This window comes from Pteropus vampyrus, unplaced genomic scaffold, assembly GCF_000151845.1.
Source record: "Pteropus vampyrus isolate Shadow unplaced genomic scaffold, Pvam_2.0 Scaffold6, whole genome shotgun sequence".
In the NCBI taxonomy this organism is placed as follows: domain Eukaryota; kingdom Metazoa; phylum Chordata; class Mammalia; order Chiroptera; family Pteropodidae; genus Pteropus; species Pteropus vampyrus.
Genome location: NW_011888787.1, coordinates 8429321 through 8449684, shown reverse-complemented (window position 1 = coordinate 8449684; position 20364 = coordinate 8429321). Strand labels below are relative to the sequence as shown.

The 20364-nt window shown below is 37.4% G+C and overlaps 1 protein-coding gene across 1 annotated transcript in view; it reads left to right on the top strand.

The window, feature by feature from the left end:
* Nucleotides 1-20364, top strand: part of GNAI3 (G protein subunit alpha i3) — a 37010-nt gene that overhangs the window by 10464 nt on the left and 6182 nt on the right. Inside the window, exons 2-7 of the mRNA XM_011367708.2 lie at nt 8371-8413; nt 8525-8666; nt 12461-12618; nt 14291-14419; nt 17611-17740; nt 18166-18319. Coding sequence (XP_011366010.1) covers nt 8371-8413; nt 8525-8666; nt 12461-12618; nt 14291-14419; nt 17611-17740; nt 18166-18319 — 756 coding nt within the window. The remainder of the gene's footprint in view (nt 1-8370; nt 8414-8524; nt 8667-12460; nt 12619-14290; nt 14420-17610; nt 17741-18165; nt 18320-20364) is intronic.

Genomic DNA, 20364 nt, shown 5'->3' with positions numbered 1-20364 from the left:
TTTTTCATCTGTAATTCTAACTTCTTTTTTTTTTACTGAATTAGGAAGCAACTGGTTTTTGTATTAAGAATGATACCTTGAAAAGCATTTTGAATAAAACGTCATTTTTCACCTTAATCTGAATTTTTAGTCTGTTAGCTACCTAAGTTTGTCAATAAAAAGGAATCAGTGGGAGCAATAGATGATCATGGTTGGAACTAGTGCGGACTGTGCTGCTATGATCTTTAGTAAAGAATATTCACTTTTTTTTTTTTCTTTAAGAATGGCAGTCTAACTTGAATGTTCTGCTATTTGGAGACTGTGTAATTATAGGTACCAATGAGCATGAATACATGAGGTTCCTTGTCCGACAGCCCTTACTTCCTTAGTGTTGCTGTACTGTTTAATTCCTTCTACTCTGTCCCTTCTTGGTCAGGAGTGCATGATCAGAGAACATGCTGATCACTGAATTATGGTAGCTGTTGTGAATGATTGAGTCAAGAATATGTAGATTCGTGCTTTGATTTCAAGCTTCTGTGTGTCCGAATTAGAGATTTAGTTTGTTCTTAGCATTATAGTAATTATAGTCACAGAATATTAGAATGCAACCATAGAGCATATCTAAGGCAAAGCTGTCCACATTTTATACATAAGGAGACAGGCATTGTGAAGCTAGGTGACTTGCCAAAGGTCACAGTTAGTAATGGCAGAGCTTGGACTAAAGTCTGCTCTTCCATGGAGCTTATTACTACATGGTATTATTTACTAAAAAAAAAAAAATCTTTTTAAGTAACTGAGTTGTAAATGAAAAGTGAGAATAAGTTGGAAGGAAAAAGCAAATTTATTTGCTGGCCAAGCTTTCACCCTGCTGTGAGCGAAAGGCTGTCTACGCCTGTTCAAGTTGTATGTTCTCATATGTCTGATAATTGAGGCCTGGAGAGAGACCAGAAGAGTGTCTTGGTCTAGCACTGGTCAGAGGGTTATTTACACATGGCGCCATATTAGAACCTGGCTGTGCAGACCTCCGGAAAGGGGGCCGTGCTGTAGTTAGAATGCTGGGCTTTTAGACGGTTCAGGAATCTCCACAGAAACAGATATTTAAAAGGAAAAGAAGATGTTTCAGGTGCCTCTGGAATTACCACTAGTACACCTGGTACTGGTACGAGGACCTGTGAGGAAACCAAGGAAAAGCTGTAGAGGTCAGATGGGCGAGGAGTGTGGGAGGGGAGGGAGGTAGTAGACAGGTTTATCTAGGGTTGAAAATATATTTAAGGAAGAGAGTTTTTCTGTTCCTCAGGGTGGGGTGGAGAAAATGACTCATGCTTTGACGTAGTTTGCTGTAACTGTTAGGTTATAAGTTGCAGTTTAAGAGTGTGAATCCAGATCCTATCTAGGGTTTTATTATTGGGAAAGAGCTGCTACATACTTATAACATTTCTACTGTCATTTTGAACCAACATCAGTAGTCAAGGAGTTTTTATTAAATTCTTCGGACCTTAGCATTACTTGGTGGTATTCTGAACAGTGAAAACAGCATTCACAAATAATAGCTGGTTAACATTTATTGAATATTTACTATGTGTCAGGCACTGTTCTAAGCATCTTCTGTTAACCCCTGTTATACAGATGAGGAAATTCATGGTGCTTGAAGGCACAGAGGTATAAAAGAGCATAATATAGTCAGTACCTTCTGTGGACTGGCTTTAAGTTTTCTTTCAGTCACAGTGGAAGAGGAAAAAAGAGAGCTGTAACACTGTGACACATGACACAGTGTTTTTGAGGATCAGCTGTCTTTCAGGGTTAATGTTTAAAGTCAAGTGAGCTGAATGTGTTTACTCATTATGATGATTTATTTATTTCTATTAGGAATTCGTGGGCCTTTATCCTTTCATTCTCTGCAGCTTGCCTTGTTTCTTTAATTGAGAATAAGATCATCTAACTTAGCTTCTTTTGCACTTTTTCTTTCAAAAATCTGTAGCTTTATCCCTTATCCTCTCTTCCTATTGATACAGGATGTCTTTTAGATATACATCCTTTTAAAGATAAATCTTAGTCAAACTGATCCCATTTCCAAGACCATTCAGACTTCTCTCCCTTGTATATTCTGTCTCCTGCCCAGTTCCGTCCTTCCTCCTTGTTGTCATCTTCAGTTTCTCCCTCTCCAAGCCATAGATTCTGTCTTTGCAGTTCCTTTGTGTCGATCCCATTCGTTGTAGCCTTATGATTACTACCCTGGTGGATTGAAGATGGGCAAATGAATCACCCCTTACACTTGTGATGAATTTCAAAGGAAGCTAGATAAAAAAGATGTAGATAAAATTAGGACGTTCCCATTACCACATATGAATTGGAAGAGAGAGAAGAGATGGGGGAAGCAGTTGGGGAAAACCTAAGAGTGAGATGTTATTAGAAGGGGAACTTAAGACTACAGAAGCAATAGAGCACAAAGGATTGAGGTAAAAATTAAGAGTTCAGACCTACGAAAGGGTTGTGGAAAATGTTAGAAGAATTTGGTTAATTATTAGGTAAACTAATACTTTTTTAATAGTGCCATTTGGAAATGATAAGGAAAAGGGGCTTTGAGCTAGAATTTTGAGAAAATTATAGCAGTAACACATAATAGGCGCAACATCAGGCTCTGACATGTGAGGAGTAGAAAGGATTAATTTGAGAAATGAATAAGAAGACAAGATTTTGTTACAGCTTGATGTAAGGAGAGAAGAGTGAGTGGGTTCCAGATGACTCTTAGATTTCGTACTTGGAAGAAAGGTAAGATGCTGACATTTTTCATGGTGATCTAGAAGCTGAATAGGCCAGAGACTTTGGTATAAAGCGATTCATTCTTTATGTGTGTAAAATGCCCTGGAACACCCACTGAAACAAACCATGTATTTAATTCTGTGGTCAGTAAGAGGTCTCTTCTTTTTAAGAGACAGAACTAAATACCTAATAAAAGCTTGGGTGAAATGTGTGTGTGTTTATGTGTGCGTATTTTAAAATCAGCACCTTCATAGGGTAGACCTTAATGAAGTGGATAGGAATTGGTTCTGAGATTAATAGCCTTATTGGTTATTTCACTCAGAATAATCCAATATAAATGATAGAAATGCTCTTTTCAGTATATAAAAGAATGGTGCACAATGCTTCATTAATCTCCACTTTTGTTAGTTAATTTGTAGCTATTGCTAACATGGAATAATCTAGGAATTCTGTTTTCAACTATTTTAATATATAACTGGTATACTTTTGTATTTTCTTCCCCAGAAATGAGTCATTACGGTTTGTTCTTTTTTCAGATATACATGGGAGAAACTACTTCTTTCTAACACTGTTGTTAGAAAGTTCCTCTATTCTATTTGAATATTAACTATTTTAGTGCTACTCTTGATTAGGTGATAAGAACAGAGATAAAGTCATATGTAAATGTCCCTTTTGATTCTGTAAAAATGTAGATATCTGGAATATTTAAGTTATTTGAATTTTATTTTAACATTTTTGGTCGGTAGAGTTGAGAAATATTTAGTAAAGGATCATGTTTATTAAACATTAGTCACTTATCTGTTTAGCAGCATTTATTTGCATAACCAGTTTATGTCAGGCTCAGTTTTAGGGCCTGGGAATATAAGGATAAATAAACCTTGATGGAGCTTATATTTTATTAGAGAAAACAAGAAATGAACAGATCTGTAATATGAAGAAGTGACACAAGTACTTTGAAAAATTATATAACATAGTAAGGGGAGAGAGGGTGATTGGGATAGGGCTTTTTCTATAGATTAGTCAGAGAAGGCTGTTCTGAGGGAAGCAGAAACCTCAGTGAAGAAGAAAATTCCAAGCAGAGGGAATAGTAAATGCAAAGACCATGAGTCAGGATCAAGCTCATTGAGAACCAGTTTGGTATGTTGGAGGAAAAGCAAGAAAGCTGGTCTGACAAGAGCAGAGAGAACAAAGTGGAGAAGGTTAGAAGTTGAGGGTGAAGTGGTAGACGGGAGCCACAGCATACTGGGTCTTACTGCCCGTGGGTTTTTATTTTGAGTGTAATTGGAGGCCATAGGAGAGTTTTTAGGCAGAGTTGTGACATGATCTGATTTACAAAGTTCATTCCCGCTACCAAGAGGAAAACTGACCACCGGAAAGGGACAGTGTGAAGCATTGGACCTTTTAGGAAGCTTTTGCAGTGATGGAGGCTTGTGGTTTCCCATGTGCTCATGATGATCCATTGTCGTACAAGAAAAGACTGTTAAACCTATATTTATTTTTAAAAATTAGGTTTTACTGATATTTAGTATTGGTACTGGCACTCACATTTCATCTGTATGTTAGTTACATGTCACTTACCATTTTTTAGCCTGAGCAGCTGGGTGATTGCTGGTGTCATTTACTGAGATGAGAAAACAGGGTGGAGCAGGTTTGGGGGTAAGTGTGGAGAAGTAGTAACTCAGTTTAGAGCATTTTAAGTTTGAGTTGCCTACTAGAAATCTAATGAGATGTATCAGGTAGGTGCTTTAGATATATGAGTCTGGAACCAAGGTTAGAAGCCAGGATTAGAGATCTAAATTTAGAGATCATTGACATAAGAGGCAATGTAGGATTTTGGAGCCAAACTGTGTGAATGCAAATTTCAGCTCTGCCACTTACTGACTAATTGTGGACAAGTTAACTTGATATCTCTCTGCTTTATTTACCTTATCTATAAAGTGGGGATAATAATAATATCTACCTTGCCGGGTTATTGTGAGGATTAAATAAGTTAATACAAGAAACGTGCCTAGAACAGTGTCTGGCGTGCCTAGAACAGTGTCTGGCGGGCAGTACTCCCTTGATGTTAACTGTTATCAGTTTATGAGTGGTGTTTAAAACCACGAGATTAGATGAAATGACCTAGAGAAAGAATCGAGATAAGGAAAAGAGCCAAGGAAGTAACATAGCCTTTAGAATTGAAAGATGGGAGGGAGGAGACTGTGGAAGAGTATGGTAGGAGTCAAACCAGAAGGATGTGGGTTCTGGAAGCCTGTCTAGTGCAGAAAATATTTCAAGGGGAGAAGTCATCAACTTGGATAAATTCTCCTTCAGAGATGAAGATGAGGACTGAGACTTGACCATTGGGTTTGTTAAAATGGAAGTTGTTGGAGACCTTGAGACAGGTTTCAGTAGAGTGGTGGTTATGAACATCTGATTGGAGTGGGTTAAGTAGAGATTTGGAGGTACAGAATTGGAGACCATGGATATAAGACAACTCAGAGGGGTTTTGCTGTAAAGAGGACGAGACAAATAGGGTGGTAGTTAGAGGAAGATGTGTGGAGTCAAGGGGGAGGTAAGAGTGAGGTGACTTGATTTTAAGATGGAGAATAAATAGTATAGTAAGTTTGTATACTGATGAGAGCAACTCAGTGGAAAGAGAAAACCCAGTGGTATTTGAGTGACATGAGATAATTGTGGTAGCCAAGTCCTTGAGTAGGAGAAATGAGGTGGATAAGTGCACAGTTGGAGGGGTTAGTTTTAGACATTGGCAGAGACAGTTCATTTACAAAGGTAGAGAATATTCATGGCAGTGCAGATAGATTGGTAGATTTGGTTATGGGAAAATGAGATTTTTCTTTTTTGAGTGCTTTAATTTTTCCAATAAAAGAGAGTCAGGATCATCAGCTGAGAGTCAGAAATGGGAAGGGGTTTGTAAGGTTTGGGAGGTAGTAGTGTGAAATAGCCATCTTGAAAGTGGGAGAATGGATTGACTAGGGAAACACAGGCGGAATGTCAAGGAGGTCCCAGCTGACGTTTGTGGTCATTAATGTGATTCCAGCTGGCTGAGGAAGGAAACATGGTGTTGAGTGGGGAGAAGTATACAGTGGAAAAGTGGTTGGGACAAAACATAGTAAGGGGAGAGAGGGTGATTGGGATAGGGCTTTTTCTATAGATTAGTCAGAGAAGGCTGTTCTGAGGGAAGCAGAAACCTCAGTGAAGAAGAAAATTCCAAGCAGAGGGAATAGTAAATGCAAAGACCATGAGTCAGGATCAAGCTCATTGAGAACCAGTTTGGTATGTTGGAGGAAAAGCAAGAAAGCTGGTCTGACAAGAGCAGAGAGAACAAAGTGGAGAAGGTTAGAAGTTGAGGGTGAAGTGGTAGACGGGAGCCACAGCATACTGGGTCTTACTGCCCGTGGGTTTTTATTTTGAGTGTAATTGGAGGCCATAGGAGAGTTTTTAGGCAGAGTTGTGACATGATCTGATTTACAAAGTTCATTCCCGCTACCAAGAGGAAAACTGACCACCGGAAAGGGACAGTGTGAAGCATTGGACCTTTTAGGAAGCTTTTGCAGTGACGGAGGCCTGTGGTTTCCCATGTGCTCATGATGATCCATTGTCGTACAAGAAAAGACTGTTAAAACTATATTTATTTTTAAAAATTAGGTTTTACTGATATTTAGTATTGGTACTGGCACTCACATTTCATCTGTATGTTAGTTACATGTCACTTACCATTTTTTAGCCTGAGCAGCTGGGTGATTGCTGGTGTCATTTACTGAGATGAGAAAACAGGATAGAGCAGGTTTGGGGGTAAGTGTGGAGAAGTAGTAACTCAGTTTGGAGCATTTTAAGTTTGAGTTGCCTACTAGAAATCTAATGAGATGTATCAGGTAGGTGCTTTAGATATATGAGTCTGGAACCAAGGTTAGAAGCCAGGATTAGAGATCTAAATTTAGAGATCATTGACATAAGAGGCAATGTAGGATTTTGGAGCCAAACTGTGTGAATGCAAATTTCAGCTCTGCCACTTACTGACTAATTGTGGACAAGTTAACTTGATATCTCTCTGCTTTATTTACCTTATCTATAAAGTGGGGATAATAATAATATCTACCTTGCCGGGTTATTGTGAGGATTAAATAAGTTAATACAAGAAACGTGCCTAGAACAGTGTCTGGCGTGCCTAGAACAGTGTCTGGCGGGCAGTACTCCCTTGATGTTAACTGTTATCAGTTTATGAGTGGTGTTTAAAACCACGAGATTAGATGAAATGACCTAGAGAAAGAATCGAGATAAGGAAAAGAGCCAAGGAAGTAACATAGCCTTTAGAATTGAAAGATGGGAGGGAGGAGACTGTGGAAGAGTATGGTAGGAGTCAAACCAGAAGGATGTGGGTTCTGGAAGCCTGTCTAGTGCAGAAAATATTTCAAGGGGAGAAGTCATCAACTTGGATAAATTCTCCTTCAGAGATGAAGATGAGGACTGAGACTTGACCATTGGGTTTGTTAAAATGGAAGTTGTTGGAGACCTTGAGACAGGTTTCAGTAGAGTGGTGGTTATGAACATCTGATTGGAGTGGGTTAAGTAGAGATTTGGAGGTACAGAATTGGAGACCATGGATATAAGACAACTCAGAGGGGTTTTGCTGTAAAGAGGACGAGACAAATAGGGTGGTAGTTAGAGGAAGATGTGTGGAGTCAAGGGGGAGGTAAGAGTGAGGTGACTTGATTTTAAGATGGAGAATAAATAGTATAGTAAGTTTGTATACTGATGAGAGCAACTCAGTGGAAAGAGAAAACCCAGTGGTATTTGAGTGACATGAGATAATTGTGGTAGCCAAGTCCTTGAGTAGGAGAAATGAGGTGGATAAGTGCACAGTTGGAGGGGTTAGTTTTAGACATTGGCAGAGACAGTTCATTTACAAAGGTAGAGAATATTCATGGCAGTGCAGATAGATTGGTAGATTTGGTTATGGGAAAATGAGATTTTTCTTTTTTGAGTGCTTTAATTTTTCCAATAAAAGAGAGTCAGGATCATCAGCTGAGAGTCAGAAATGGGAAGGGGTTTGTAAGGTTTGGGAGGTAGTAGTGTGAAATAGCCATCTTGAAAGTGGGAGAATGGATTGACTAGGGAAACACAGGCGGAATGTCAAGGAGGTCCCAGCTGACGTTTGTGGTCATTAATGTGATTCCAGCTGGCTGAGGAAGGAAACATGGTGTTGAGTGGGGAGAAGTATACAGTGGAAAAGTGGTAGGGACAATGCCTCCTCTCCTTCTGTTTTGATCTTTAGTCTCTTAGCTGAGAAGTTAATAAAAGAGAATAGGCCAAAAACTAATTTCATTTTTGCCTGTGTTCATTCAGTGTCTATATTTTGATATTTCATGTAAAGGATGAGTTCCTAGAAGTATTATGTTGGTTTATCTCCTTCAGTGATATCAGGTAGGCCCTGGGACACTTTCAATGAATTATATTTGGTTGCTGAGTTATATAAAGAAAGTGAAAACTCTAATGGAGAAGTTCAGTAGTTTTTCTGATAGAAAGCATTACCAGAGTTTCCCCTAGGACCTGTGTTTTTCATTAATCTGAAATTATCACTTATATTGATTTCATGATTTTGTGTGAATTCAAAGTCTGGTTTTCTTTCAGGTGCTGGAGAATCTGGTAAAAGCACCATCGTGAAACAGATGAAGTAAGTTGAAATATGATCTTTTGTAAGACTGCATTTCCTCATTCTTCATACAGATCTATATTATCTTTTTAAGTCTATGGTAATGATTTGTGGTTTTTCTTCTTCTTAAAGAATCATTCATGAGGATGGCTATTCAGAGGATGAATGTAAACAATATAAAGTAGTTGTCTACAGCAATACTATACAGTCCATTATTGCAATCATAAGAGCCATGGGACGGCTAAAGATTGACTTTGGGGAAGCTGCCAGAGCAGTAAGTGTTTCTCATTTCCTCTTTACTTGCTCTTTTTCAGTAGATGCAGTTAAGCAAAATTTGTTTTGCGTTTTAGGGAAATGAATTTAAGCAACGAGATAAGATGTAGCAAAATTCTGTGTGCTCATTTGAGGAGTGTTAGTAAATATTCTGCTTTAGGAGATATTAGATTACCACACAAAACAGAGCCCAGGGAAAGGGATTCTGTGGCTATACTGTCATTTTTGTGATAACTGTTTTATTCACTTGCTTTTACAGCACTGTTTTTCTATGTTATAGTAACAAGTGATAGTAAATTGGTGTAATCTAAAGGAGGTTCCCATGATGTGTAGCTCTGTTTTCTGGGGTGTAGAGATTAAAGGTAAATATGAGTCTCCCAGAATAAACTTGGTAAGGACATGAATACTAAGTCTGAATTTTAGAGGCAGTTTTAAGGTACTCAGGATTACTATATCCCTATACTACATTGAACTATAGACTGTAGAATTCGATTCTGTCACGTCTAATAAAATTTTTGCACATGTCAGAGAGTTAAAAATCGTGTTAATTAGTTACAATACTTAGTGTGCCCGAGGTCTAGTTTGTAAATTAGGATATTTATTGCAGTAGAGAGAGAGCCAAAATGGAGGGAAGGCATCTTTTATGTCATCAGCTAAATTCCAAGAGAAGGTTGGGAATGTATAGGATGATTTTCTGGAACTAAAGATCAGCTGTGATCAGTGTGTCATACTAAGACACTGTGGGCAATAAAAAGAAGTGACCTGGGAGGCTGCCTGGGAAGGCAATCCTATATGTTGATGAAGAAGCTTAGGGACTCTGCTTAGCGACTCTCAACTCATCACATGCAAATTAATATTCAGTAAGTAAGTGGGGAAAAATTGATGGGAAAAATAGTAGAAGGGTGGTTGTAATTGGGTGGTATTGGACTGGGAAGTCTTAGAAATGGCATAGGGAAGAGCAGTTAGAGTAGGGGTTGTAAAACGACGGAGAGAAGATAGCAGAAGAAGGGAGGAAGAAATGTGAGAGGCGTGGCTTTTATGTTTTTGTAAAAAGGTGCCATATCACAAAAATTAGAGACTATTTTTCTAAGCCATTAAACAGGGAAAGTGTGATAGATGAGGCAAGAATAAAGTCTATTTTTGCCTTACTCCTTTCTATTCTCTTACCTCCTATTTTCCTTCTTTTCCGTATTTTCCTCTTTCTACCAGCTCTCTCTTGTGTTCTTATTTTTTCCCTCCCTTTTCTCATTTTTTCCTGTCAGCTAACTCTACTTCTCTGTTGTATTTGCTGTGCCCGACAACTGGTCAGTAATATTGTGTTTATTCTCTTTCCTTTCTTTGTTGGCTTTTTCTCCACCTCAGTTATTTACTTCTCTTAGTTCCTTCCTTTTTTTATTTCTCACCCTCTCTCTGTTCTACTTTATATCTCTTCATTGTTCCTCCTTTCATTTCTTTACATTACCAAATTAGTTGTTGTTAATCTTTGGGTCTTGACACTCCTTTGTCACCAGATGCAATTGACACTTTCTGTCTGAGTCTTAGTCCATTTGGGCTGCTATCACAAAATACCATAGACTCGGTAGCTTACGCACAACAGAAATTTATTTCTCACACTTCTGGAGGCTGGAAGTCAAAGATCGAGTGCCAGCATGGTTGGGTGGGGGCCCTCTCCAGGTTGCAGGTGTCTTGCTGTGTCCTCTAATGGTAGAAGAGGAAGGGATCTTTCTGGGGTCTGTTTTATAAGGGCACTAATTAATGAGGGCTCTACCCTCATGACCCGAGCACTTCCCAAAGGCCTCACCTCCTAATACCATCACATTGGGCATTAGGATTTCAACATGAATTTTGGAGAGACACAATCATTCAGATCATAACATCTTTTCTCCTTTCATTTCTTTAGTTTATCAAATCAGTGTCATTAATTTTGAGGTCCTAACACTCCTATTTTACCAGGTATATTTGACATTACTCCTTTCAGGCCTGAATCATCTAGCTTTCCAGCATCCGCCCATCCTAATCTACATATAATTTTTTGAAGTTTCTTTTTTCATAAGTTAAGAATTTATATTTATAGCTCCTCTTATCTTTATTTTTTTGTGGTCGGTTAGAGAGAATGGAAAAGACTAGAGCTGGATGTGGAATAGATGTGGGATAGGGTGAAGGTATGATGTTCATTGTAGAGTGTGGCCTCTTTATAGACCTATAAAGAAGGTTTATTGTGGGGAAGCAGGATTGGTTAGTGAAAGAGATTAAGTGGTAAGAGAAAAATGCTTCCTCCTAAAGCAGTGTTTACAAAGTCAGAACAGCAAAATTATGTAGCAATAGCTCTATTTTAAAGTTTCTAAAATGAGATTCATGTTATTATTTTTTTTAAAGTAATGCTTATTGAGGTTTTTTTAATGCCTGCATGAGTATAGGTCAAATTTCAGAACCAAGGGACTGAAATGTTAAATAAAGCACTATGCCATATACATAGAAGGACATGCTCACTGTTGAGTGTGTTTGCCGATTTCGGTACTTTTTCAGCTTTTCAGTCATTTATTAATTTATAATTTTTATCTCTGAAAAGAGAGGAAGGGAATGTAGATGTTAGATAAAGTTTCTAAGAGAGTTGGGCCTAAAGTATTACTAGAAAGCATAGAGAAAGTATCTTAAAGGACTATTACTTAGCGAGTCATTAAGGCAGAAGACCCTGAGTTTGGCAGAATTAATTGGGGCACACCCTGGTTGGATTTGTTTTGCTTTGCTTAGATGGACACACAAGTCTGAGGAGTTTTGGGTTGTGACTTCACCTACGTTCTGAAGTGCTTTTTGCTGGCTCGCCATTGTCTTGATGACTCCCAGTGATACAGTCGATTGCTTTTCTTTCTCCTTTCCTTTTTCTTTACCCAGTACATGCTTTTTTAGTATCTGCATTTTTACAGTTACTTGGAAATCTCCTGAGGCAGATGAATATTAAATTGAGGTGAGGCAATCATCCCACGAGACCTCATTTTTACACTATCTGACAAGAAGAATAAAGCAAAACAGTCACAGTTTTCATAGCCCTTTTCGGTCCTCTCTCCCTCCCATATTTTAGGTTTAAAAACTGTAACCACTTCTAAAGGTATGTTCGTGACTCACGAAGTTTTGATCAGATCTCTCTTTGTAACTTTCTTTTCCCCCTGCTGCCTTTTCCCTCCTATCTTACTTAGAGGAAGAGTATTCCTTTGGGGAAATCTAGAGACTGAATTTTTCCTGAGGGATTTATTTCCCCCACCAGGCTTCCAGACGTTTTAAGTGCCTGTCTCCGCTTCTTCCTGTTCTTCTCTCTGAACTGCAGGGGGAAGAAGAGAACAGTGTTTCCTTAAACTTGCTTTACTCACTTGGACGTGTTTAGACTTTACTACCTCTTACGCGCTGGTCTTTTCATTTCTATTTTTATTGTAGGCCTCCTTGAACAGAATGGGAGTGAATAACATGTGTCTGTCTCACGGGCCAGTTTTTTTCTGTCAAAAATTGAGTAACCAGGATGGAGATTTGTAGGCCTGTCAGAGGAGATCTTTGCGGGAGGAGACGATGTGTCAAGTGGTAGGGGCCGTGAAGTCATCCCTCAGCTCAGCTCTGCACTACGACTGTAGTGGACTGAGAAGGGGGATGACTTCACTGTAAATTCTCTGACTGCCTGCCAGGAAAGGTCTCTTTAATGCCTCTTTTAAAATAATACAACCGTGTGTGCTTGCATTCATGTGTGCGTATGTGTGTGTTTTAAAGGCATTCTTGTCAGGTCTTTAAGAAATGTCTCTCTTTCTTCAGGATGATGCCCGGCAGTTATTTGTTTTAGCTGGCAGTGCTGAAGAAGGAGTCATGACTCCAGAACTAGCAGGAGTGATTAAACGATTATGGCGAGATGGTGGGGTGCAGGCTTGCTTCTGCAGATCCAGAGAATATCAACTCAATGATTCTGCTTCATAGTAAGTAGTTTTCCTCTGTGGAAGTATAACAGAAAATAATTTGGTGACTCATGTCCATCCTTAAGGAAGTGTTTAAGTAACAGACACTCTTAGAAGTCTGTAGGATCCCTTATCAAGATTGTTTCAGTTTGGTTATAGAGCCCTTAGACATTTTTTATGACTTGGAAAAAAATGTTTCCTCTTGGAATGTAAATGGGAGACTTGGCACCATGAAAGCAGCTCTGTGAAAGTTTATAATAAGCAAGTGAAAGAGGAGAAAAATCTGTTGCAGCTGCATCCTGGATCTCTTCCAGCTCAGTAAGTTCCCTCTGCGTAAGGGCTTTGCATTGATTGCCAGCTAAGGGGGAATTTAAAATTGTGATATCCCTTTTTATGCAATCCGACTCTCTCTGACTGGGTTGCAATATGGATTTTTCTCGTACTAGTCACCACTTAGAAATCTTTCACCAGATCACAGTAGCAGACTTTATATAGGAAGAGTATGTTGAGTCTTGAAATGAAGTTGAAACATCTACTTGTCAAGGAAATTCTCAAGTGTTACTAAGTTTTAGAAAATTTGTAATTAATACTTTTGTTAAGCTATAACATGTTATATCCTGTTTTGCTTCTTTTATAACATATTTATTTATAAGACCTATATTCAGAATATTTTTTTTTAACGTGCACGTTTGGGGTTTGATGAGTTCTTACTTGTATCCATTTCTTTACTAAAATGAAGACACTTAAGTATTAAGGTATTTTCTCCATTATTATATTTTCCTACTTTTCCCATCATTCTAACTTAAGTTGATATAAGAAGAAATTAAATGATATTTAAAAAAATACTTATTCTTTAAATAAAAATTTGACTTTAGAATCATTTCAGGATTCTTGCCCATCTTTTAATAATATTAATTGCAGATATTGGTAGTTTAAATAATTCTTCCAGTAGTCATCAAAACTAGATTGTAATTTTTTTTCATCATTAGTAAGCTCTGAATCCTTCAGCTACACCTGAAGATATAATGATTTATAGAATTTTTTTCATAATTGTTGATCTAAGCTTGACTGATTCTTTCACATTAAGATAGTACTTAGTTTTATAGAAGATTATTAATAATTCACGTATAGTGGTGCCACCCGTTCTTCACTTCTCTAGCCAATAAAATCTTTAGGAACCCTGAAATTACGAAGAATTTAATGTAGGTCTGAAGCAGTCTTTTAATTATTTTATTGACAAATTTCTTTGAAGGTATTTACAAGTTTTTTTTTTTTTTTGGCTTAGATAAAAAAACAACCCACAACTCTTGTTTCATGAATGAAAACAGAGCTATTCGTTGAGCATGGTTTTTAAAATTTTAGTAATTCAAATACTGTTCTCTAATGTCCTGTCAAATGTTTGAACATACAAATGACCGATTAACTTTAAATGTCAGAGGGCTTTTGCTTTGGTTTGGTTTTTGAACTGTGCAACGCATAGTTCATTGTGTGGTATATATAGAACCTTCTTTAATTGTCCTGCGCTAGGTTCACATTTTTCTCGTTATTTCTCTGATATTGAAAATCTGATTTTGTTTTGCCACTTTAGTGACAGGTTCAGAATCTACTTTTAGCAAAGAACTAGTTTTGTCTTTTGACTGCTCTGCACATGGTTGGCTTTACCAGGTAAAAATAAAATGTATGTTTTATTTAGTTACCTAAATGATTTGGATAGAATATCCCAAACCAACTACATTCCAACTCAGCAAGATGTCCTGCGAACAAGAGTGAAGACCACAGGCATTGTGGAAACACATTTCACCTTCAAAGAGCTGTACTTCAAGTAAGTCATTAGCCTTTACGCTAGATGTGCCAAACCCAAGTATCTTTCCTTTAGTTAGTGTCTCTTAATCAGGGTAAAATTTCTCTAGGCAATATTCCTTGGTTTAGAAACTTACCACTATATTTATCAGCCAGTATAAATGTCTGTGGGGGCCCAGTCCTTTTTTCTCCAAATAGCATCAAATCTTTTTGTCCTTTGGAGGAACTTAAATCACAATTAAATTATAACTTCAATATCAGTAAAAGTAATCATATGGCTACCAATTTATTTTCTATTTAATTTTATTCTTTTCAGCTGCATTTTTATTGGAATCACCAAAACAGGTATTGAATGTTTGTTGTTTAGAAGGGTAGCAACAATACTATAAAAGGATAGAAAACCAGTTTTTTGGTTTAGCCATGTGGCTTTGTTCTGCCATTTCGATGTTAAAATGGAAATTCTTTTCTTACCAGCGTAAATCTTTTCTTACTGGATTGCGTTTCTTTTTAAGTTTAATGGAATGGGGCCGATGTCATGGCTCTTGGACCGATTTGTGCACAGTATCCTGCGTAACTGAGTTCTTAACACAATGCAGAATGGGAAATCGAGCTGGGGCTAGAGCTATCTAGCGCAGTGTGAGAACATAAACAATGATTGTCTTAGAGCAAATTGTAGGATTCTAATATGGAAGATTTTCTTATCAGCATTAGTAACTCAAATAGGCTTCAGCTAGTCTTGCACCAATGGTCTTTTGTAAATATTAGAACTGTCTTTTTGGTTCCTGTTTTCTGCTTGTGTGACCTTTGAGATTAGGAGTAAACTCTTCTCCCTTTCAATATATATTAAAATATATATACATATATGCGTGTGTGTGTGTGTGTGTGTGTGTGTGTGTATAAAATGTTCTTTTTTGCTACCTCAGTATGCTTTTTTGTAGAATGTGATATTGAGGATTGTTGCATACAAATGTAACTTTTAAAAATCATTAATGTTTTTATTTCTTTTTAAATGCAAATGAAACTTCTAGCTCAGATCCTCATTTTTCCTTTCTCTGAAAACACTTGCTTCAGAGGATTTGTTCAGTCCACTCAGAGTTTAGGTATTACTAGATACCAGTTGAGGTCTTGAAATCTTAATACACAAAAATGGATTTGAAACTTGGTACAGGAAAAATAGCAGTTCAGATGCATGTTTATAGAATAGAACTGCTTATCTTTAGTACTGATGAATTTATTTAACAAGAGTAGGAAAGGCCACATGGATCATCACCCATGAAATCATAAGTATAAGGTGTCTCTTTGTGTACTATAAGATTAATCATCCATTTATAATTAAATGCTGTGACCTTTATTTAGTACGGGAAACTTTCTTGTTGATGTCATAGATTGATCTTTAGTTCGGTAAATCCTACTGGTTATGTCAGCATCAGTAGCCAGATCTTATTAAGGTGCTGCACCCACTTTATTGTTGGCATGTAGATATCTTGTTATGAAGTACTATTATTTCTTCCTTTTCCTCTTCTCTCTAGGCAAAACCACTATCCATTTATTCAAACATTTATTGAGCATCTACTATATGCAAGGCATTGTATAATTGCTTACTTGCCTCTCAGTTATGAGGTAATGTTTATCAAATGTTGATCTGTTAGTGAATGATATTGTAAATGTTCATATGTACTAAAAGCCTACCTTTGGAACTTCATAGTGTTTGACCAGATTTATGGACTTTGTAGAAGAAAATAGAGAAGTTAACTAAAATTATTGGTGTCTCCCCTTGAAAGACTTCCATGGTACAATATATGTTAACTTTCCAAAAACCTATAATATGACCCTGTGTTAAAGCCAGCTTTGATTGCATCATTTTAGGTATCATGACCAAAGGTCGAAAACAGCTGCAAAATCAATCAAAAGAAAAAGTTGGGTCCTGAAGAGATAAGATAACTGTTCTTTTTCAAACACACATTGAGAAGTTACTCAACTGTCTCTTGTTTCTCTTAATCTCTGGAGGAAGAATTCTCTGGAAATAAACCCCTAGTCACTGTAGATCTGATACACTAAGCCAGCTTGATTGAGTTCAACCTTTAAAAATTTTATCATTGTCATCAAACATATATCTTAAGATATTTACCCATTTGTTTGCATACCCCCTCAGACCCAAGTACCAGTAAAAGACAAAGCTGTGTAGTTGTTCCTTTTACTGTAGGAGGTAGATGAGGACACTGTTGATAGAACTTGAGCAGTTGACTCTGGATATCAAATAAGACCTCCAGAATGGAGCAGTGGACTAAAACTAATCCAGAGTGGAACACGAAGTGTGTGAATAATTGAGGCTTTGCTATTATTAATTAGGTTCAAATATGACTTGGAGTTGGGGAACATTGGTTTTGTTTTTAGATATTGGGTTCTTAGAGTCCTACCAAAAAATATAATTTACTTTTTTTAATAATCTCAAATATTTTTTCCTTTTAAGTTAGGAAAACATACCTCAATTATACCTCAGTAAAAAAAGAAAGAAAAAAGGAAAACTTTTGAATCAGTAGGGAGAGTCTATAGAAGCAGAATGCAGGTTGGGGATTTATATTTTTTCATTGTTCTCTTTTAACTGAAGAGGTAAATCATTTGAAAAACAAAGTGATGGTGTGGATAAGAGCTTGGGTATTGGAGTTAGAGTGCTGGGTTCAGATCCAGTCCCCATTTGTTAATAGCGTGTGCCCTTGGGCAAATTATTTAACATATCTGTGCCTCACTTTATTTGTAAAATGGGGATGATAATATAGGAGCATTATGAGGGTTAAATGAGTTAATGTACTTAAGATGTTTAGGGTAGTGTCTGGCACTATGGTAAACACAATAAAAGTTATTATTATCAAGTTGTATTTTCAGCTCTTTATTTTTTCTGTCTTTTTTCTCTTCCCTTAATCCATTTCGGTGCTTTTTCTGCCAACTTTTGGCACATCTGATAAGCTTTGATAGAGAGGAAGCTCAATTGTGTATATAACATGAGAATTTTGGTTACTCCTAAATTTGGTTTTCTCATGTTGTGTTTTACTTTTAACTACAGAAGATTATTTTGACTACATTTTATCTATTTGTTTTTCTATTACAAAGGGGGTTTAGAATAAGCAATAGTGTGAAGTTCCCTAACAATTTCAATTTAGGGAAAAATGTGTGTGTGACCTTGCTGAATTTGTGCTTTTTTTTCTTCTTTCTCAGAATGTTTGATGTAGGTGGCCAAAGATCAGAACGAAAAAAGTGGATTCATTGTTTTGAGGGAGTGACAGCAATTATCTTCTGTGTGGCCCTCAGTGATTATGACCTTGTTCTGGCTGAAGATGAGGAGATGGTATGTTGGAGCTTCTGGTAAAAAGCCTTTCTCATGCAGTGAGGAAATAGAAAATAACTCTTAGGAAGATTTTGGGCATCCATGTGTTCATTGAACCAAAACTTAACATCCTTAATTTTTCTCCTCGTCAGTGAGATTAGATTTTCAAAATATTGATCCATGCCCTATTAACTCTTAAAAGATATAACAGCACACTGAGTTATGTGGGCAGGATTAAGTCCTCTTGTCACTCAGATATTTTTTCCTCCTCCCAGCCTCTTAAGAATTACAAAACTGAGGACTGGCCCAGCTTTTGTTGTTATCAGTGTCTGACTTAATTCCATGAGTGCCATTCAGTGCTTTTAAAACTTATTGGTCTGTTTTTTCATGAACAGTTAATCCACTTTTACTTTTTGCTATTGACCTATCCTTTATTTCTTTTTCAGAACCGAATGCATGAAAGCATGAAACTGTTTGACAGCATTTGTAACAACAAATGGTTTACAGACACTTCAATCATTCTCTTCCTCAATAAGAAAGACCTTTTTGAGGAAAAAATAAAGAGGAGTCCATTAACTATCTGTTACCCAGAATACACAGGTAAGGGATCATGAGAGATTTTCTTGGAGGTACACATCTTAGATCAGCACCTCAGTGATGTTTCTACAACTCTTTTTTGTTTTGGACGATGCCTGCATATCCTTACAGAGAGCGTTCACAGATAGAGATGTCAACATTAAGCATGTGATTAAGACCTCTTAAGGCTAAAGTGCTATTCCAGACATAATCGAGTTTACTGGTTTTTATATTTCTGTTCTCATTTTTTGAGGAATATAAAGAAAGATAAAAATCAAAATTTGGTATAAATATGTTCAAAAATACAAGGATAACATGCAGTCTTTGTACTCAAAAAACTGACATTAGTTGTAGAGAAAGACACAAAGAATTTCAATGTAGTATAAAATTTTTCTTAAAGAGGAACAGAAGCAGTGGTTACTTCTATAGGGTCAGTATAATCTTTTTCTAGGAAAAAATGACACTTGGAGTGAGACAGTAAGAGCAGGAATTAGAAATCACTATGCAGACAGGGGAATAAAAGCATTTTAAGAAGACAATAGCATATGATTTGTTCTAAAACTAAAAGGAATTTGGTAGTGCTGGAGCTTTAAGTGGTAAGAAGGACTGGTTGGAGAGATGGGCACAGATGCTCACGGAGAGCCTAGTTTCTCACGCTGAGACACTGGGTAGCCATTGAAGGATTTTAATTAGGGCACATGATACAATAGGAACTGAGCTTTAGAAAGATTATGCAATAAAAATAGGGGAGTTGAATTAGTAAGGACCCTTTGTAGGATGCAAATAAAAATTTTTGGTGAAGATATAGGGATATACCAAAGAAGCCAAAGGCAAGAATGCAGACAGGTCTTCAGAATGTACTTAGGACTAGGAAATAGAAAGCTGTTAACCCTGGAAGCACTTTTTTCCCCATGTCTTTTCTCCTTCTCTGTTATTTTTATTCTCTCTGTCCTTACCAACTTTTTTACTACTCAGTTTATGTGATAAAAGATGGCCTTGCCACATTTTCTGTATCTCCTCCATTTAAAAGACCAGGCTAGACTTGGATCAGTTGGCCCCAGGTTCAGATTCTTAGATCCTGGCCAAGGTTAAGGCAGGAAGAAATTCTTAGTTCAGTCAGCCAGTCAAGGACAGGGATACAAATATGACTGCCAGGGCTGCACCACTGTGCTCTTTAGATTAGACTTGGGTATTTCCAGGGAAAGGGAGCTCTTACTTGCTGAGCCGACACTGTAAATGCCTTCTGTAGAGTAGAGTAAAATAAGGAAGTGGGAAAAGTCAAAGGTACTCTCAGAGTTCTGTCTTGATTGGGTGCTGATTCTGTCATCTGAATTCGTATTTGGGAATGTTGATTTTGACGTATCTGGAACATCCAGATGGAGATATCCAATAGGCACTTATATACATTGCCTTGAAGCTTAGGGAGAGGTTGGGGGTTAAGATAAATTGATTAGAGATCATGAGCAAATACAACATGGAAATGAATTACATAGGGTGATGATACATAATGAGAGAAAAAGACTGTGGATGGAATGTGAGCGGACACCAGCCTCTGTCAGCAGGAAAGAAAGAAAGATTTGTATAGGATCCAAAGAGAAGAACCAGGAGAGCCAAAGCTTCAGAAACTAAGGAAAGTTTAAAAAGTGAGGAGCAGTCAGCAATGTGTGCTGAAAAACAAAGTAAGGCACACATTGAAACCTGGCCTCTGGAGTTAACCATTATTGAGAGCATTATCGGTGGAGTGATGAGCATAGAGCCAGCCAGGTACAGTGAGTTACTGAGTAGGCAGGGAAGGAATGAAGGCAAGTGCAAGCCTGCTCTCGAACCGCTTGGATTACAGGGGAAGGAGAGATTTAAGAGTATAGCAAAAGAGAAGTTATAAAAAGTGCATGTAATTGGTGGAGCACGATTCGTAAGCAGGTGGGAAAAGAAGGAATCAAGAGTCTAGGCATGATGAATAGGTACAGAATGGTAAGTCCATACAATGGAGTATTATTTAGCAATAAAAAGGAGCAGAGCTACAACTTAGATGAACCTCATAAACATGATGCTAAGTGAAAGTAGCCAAA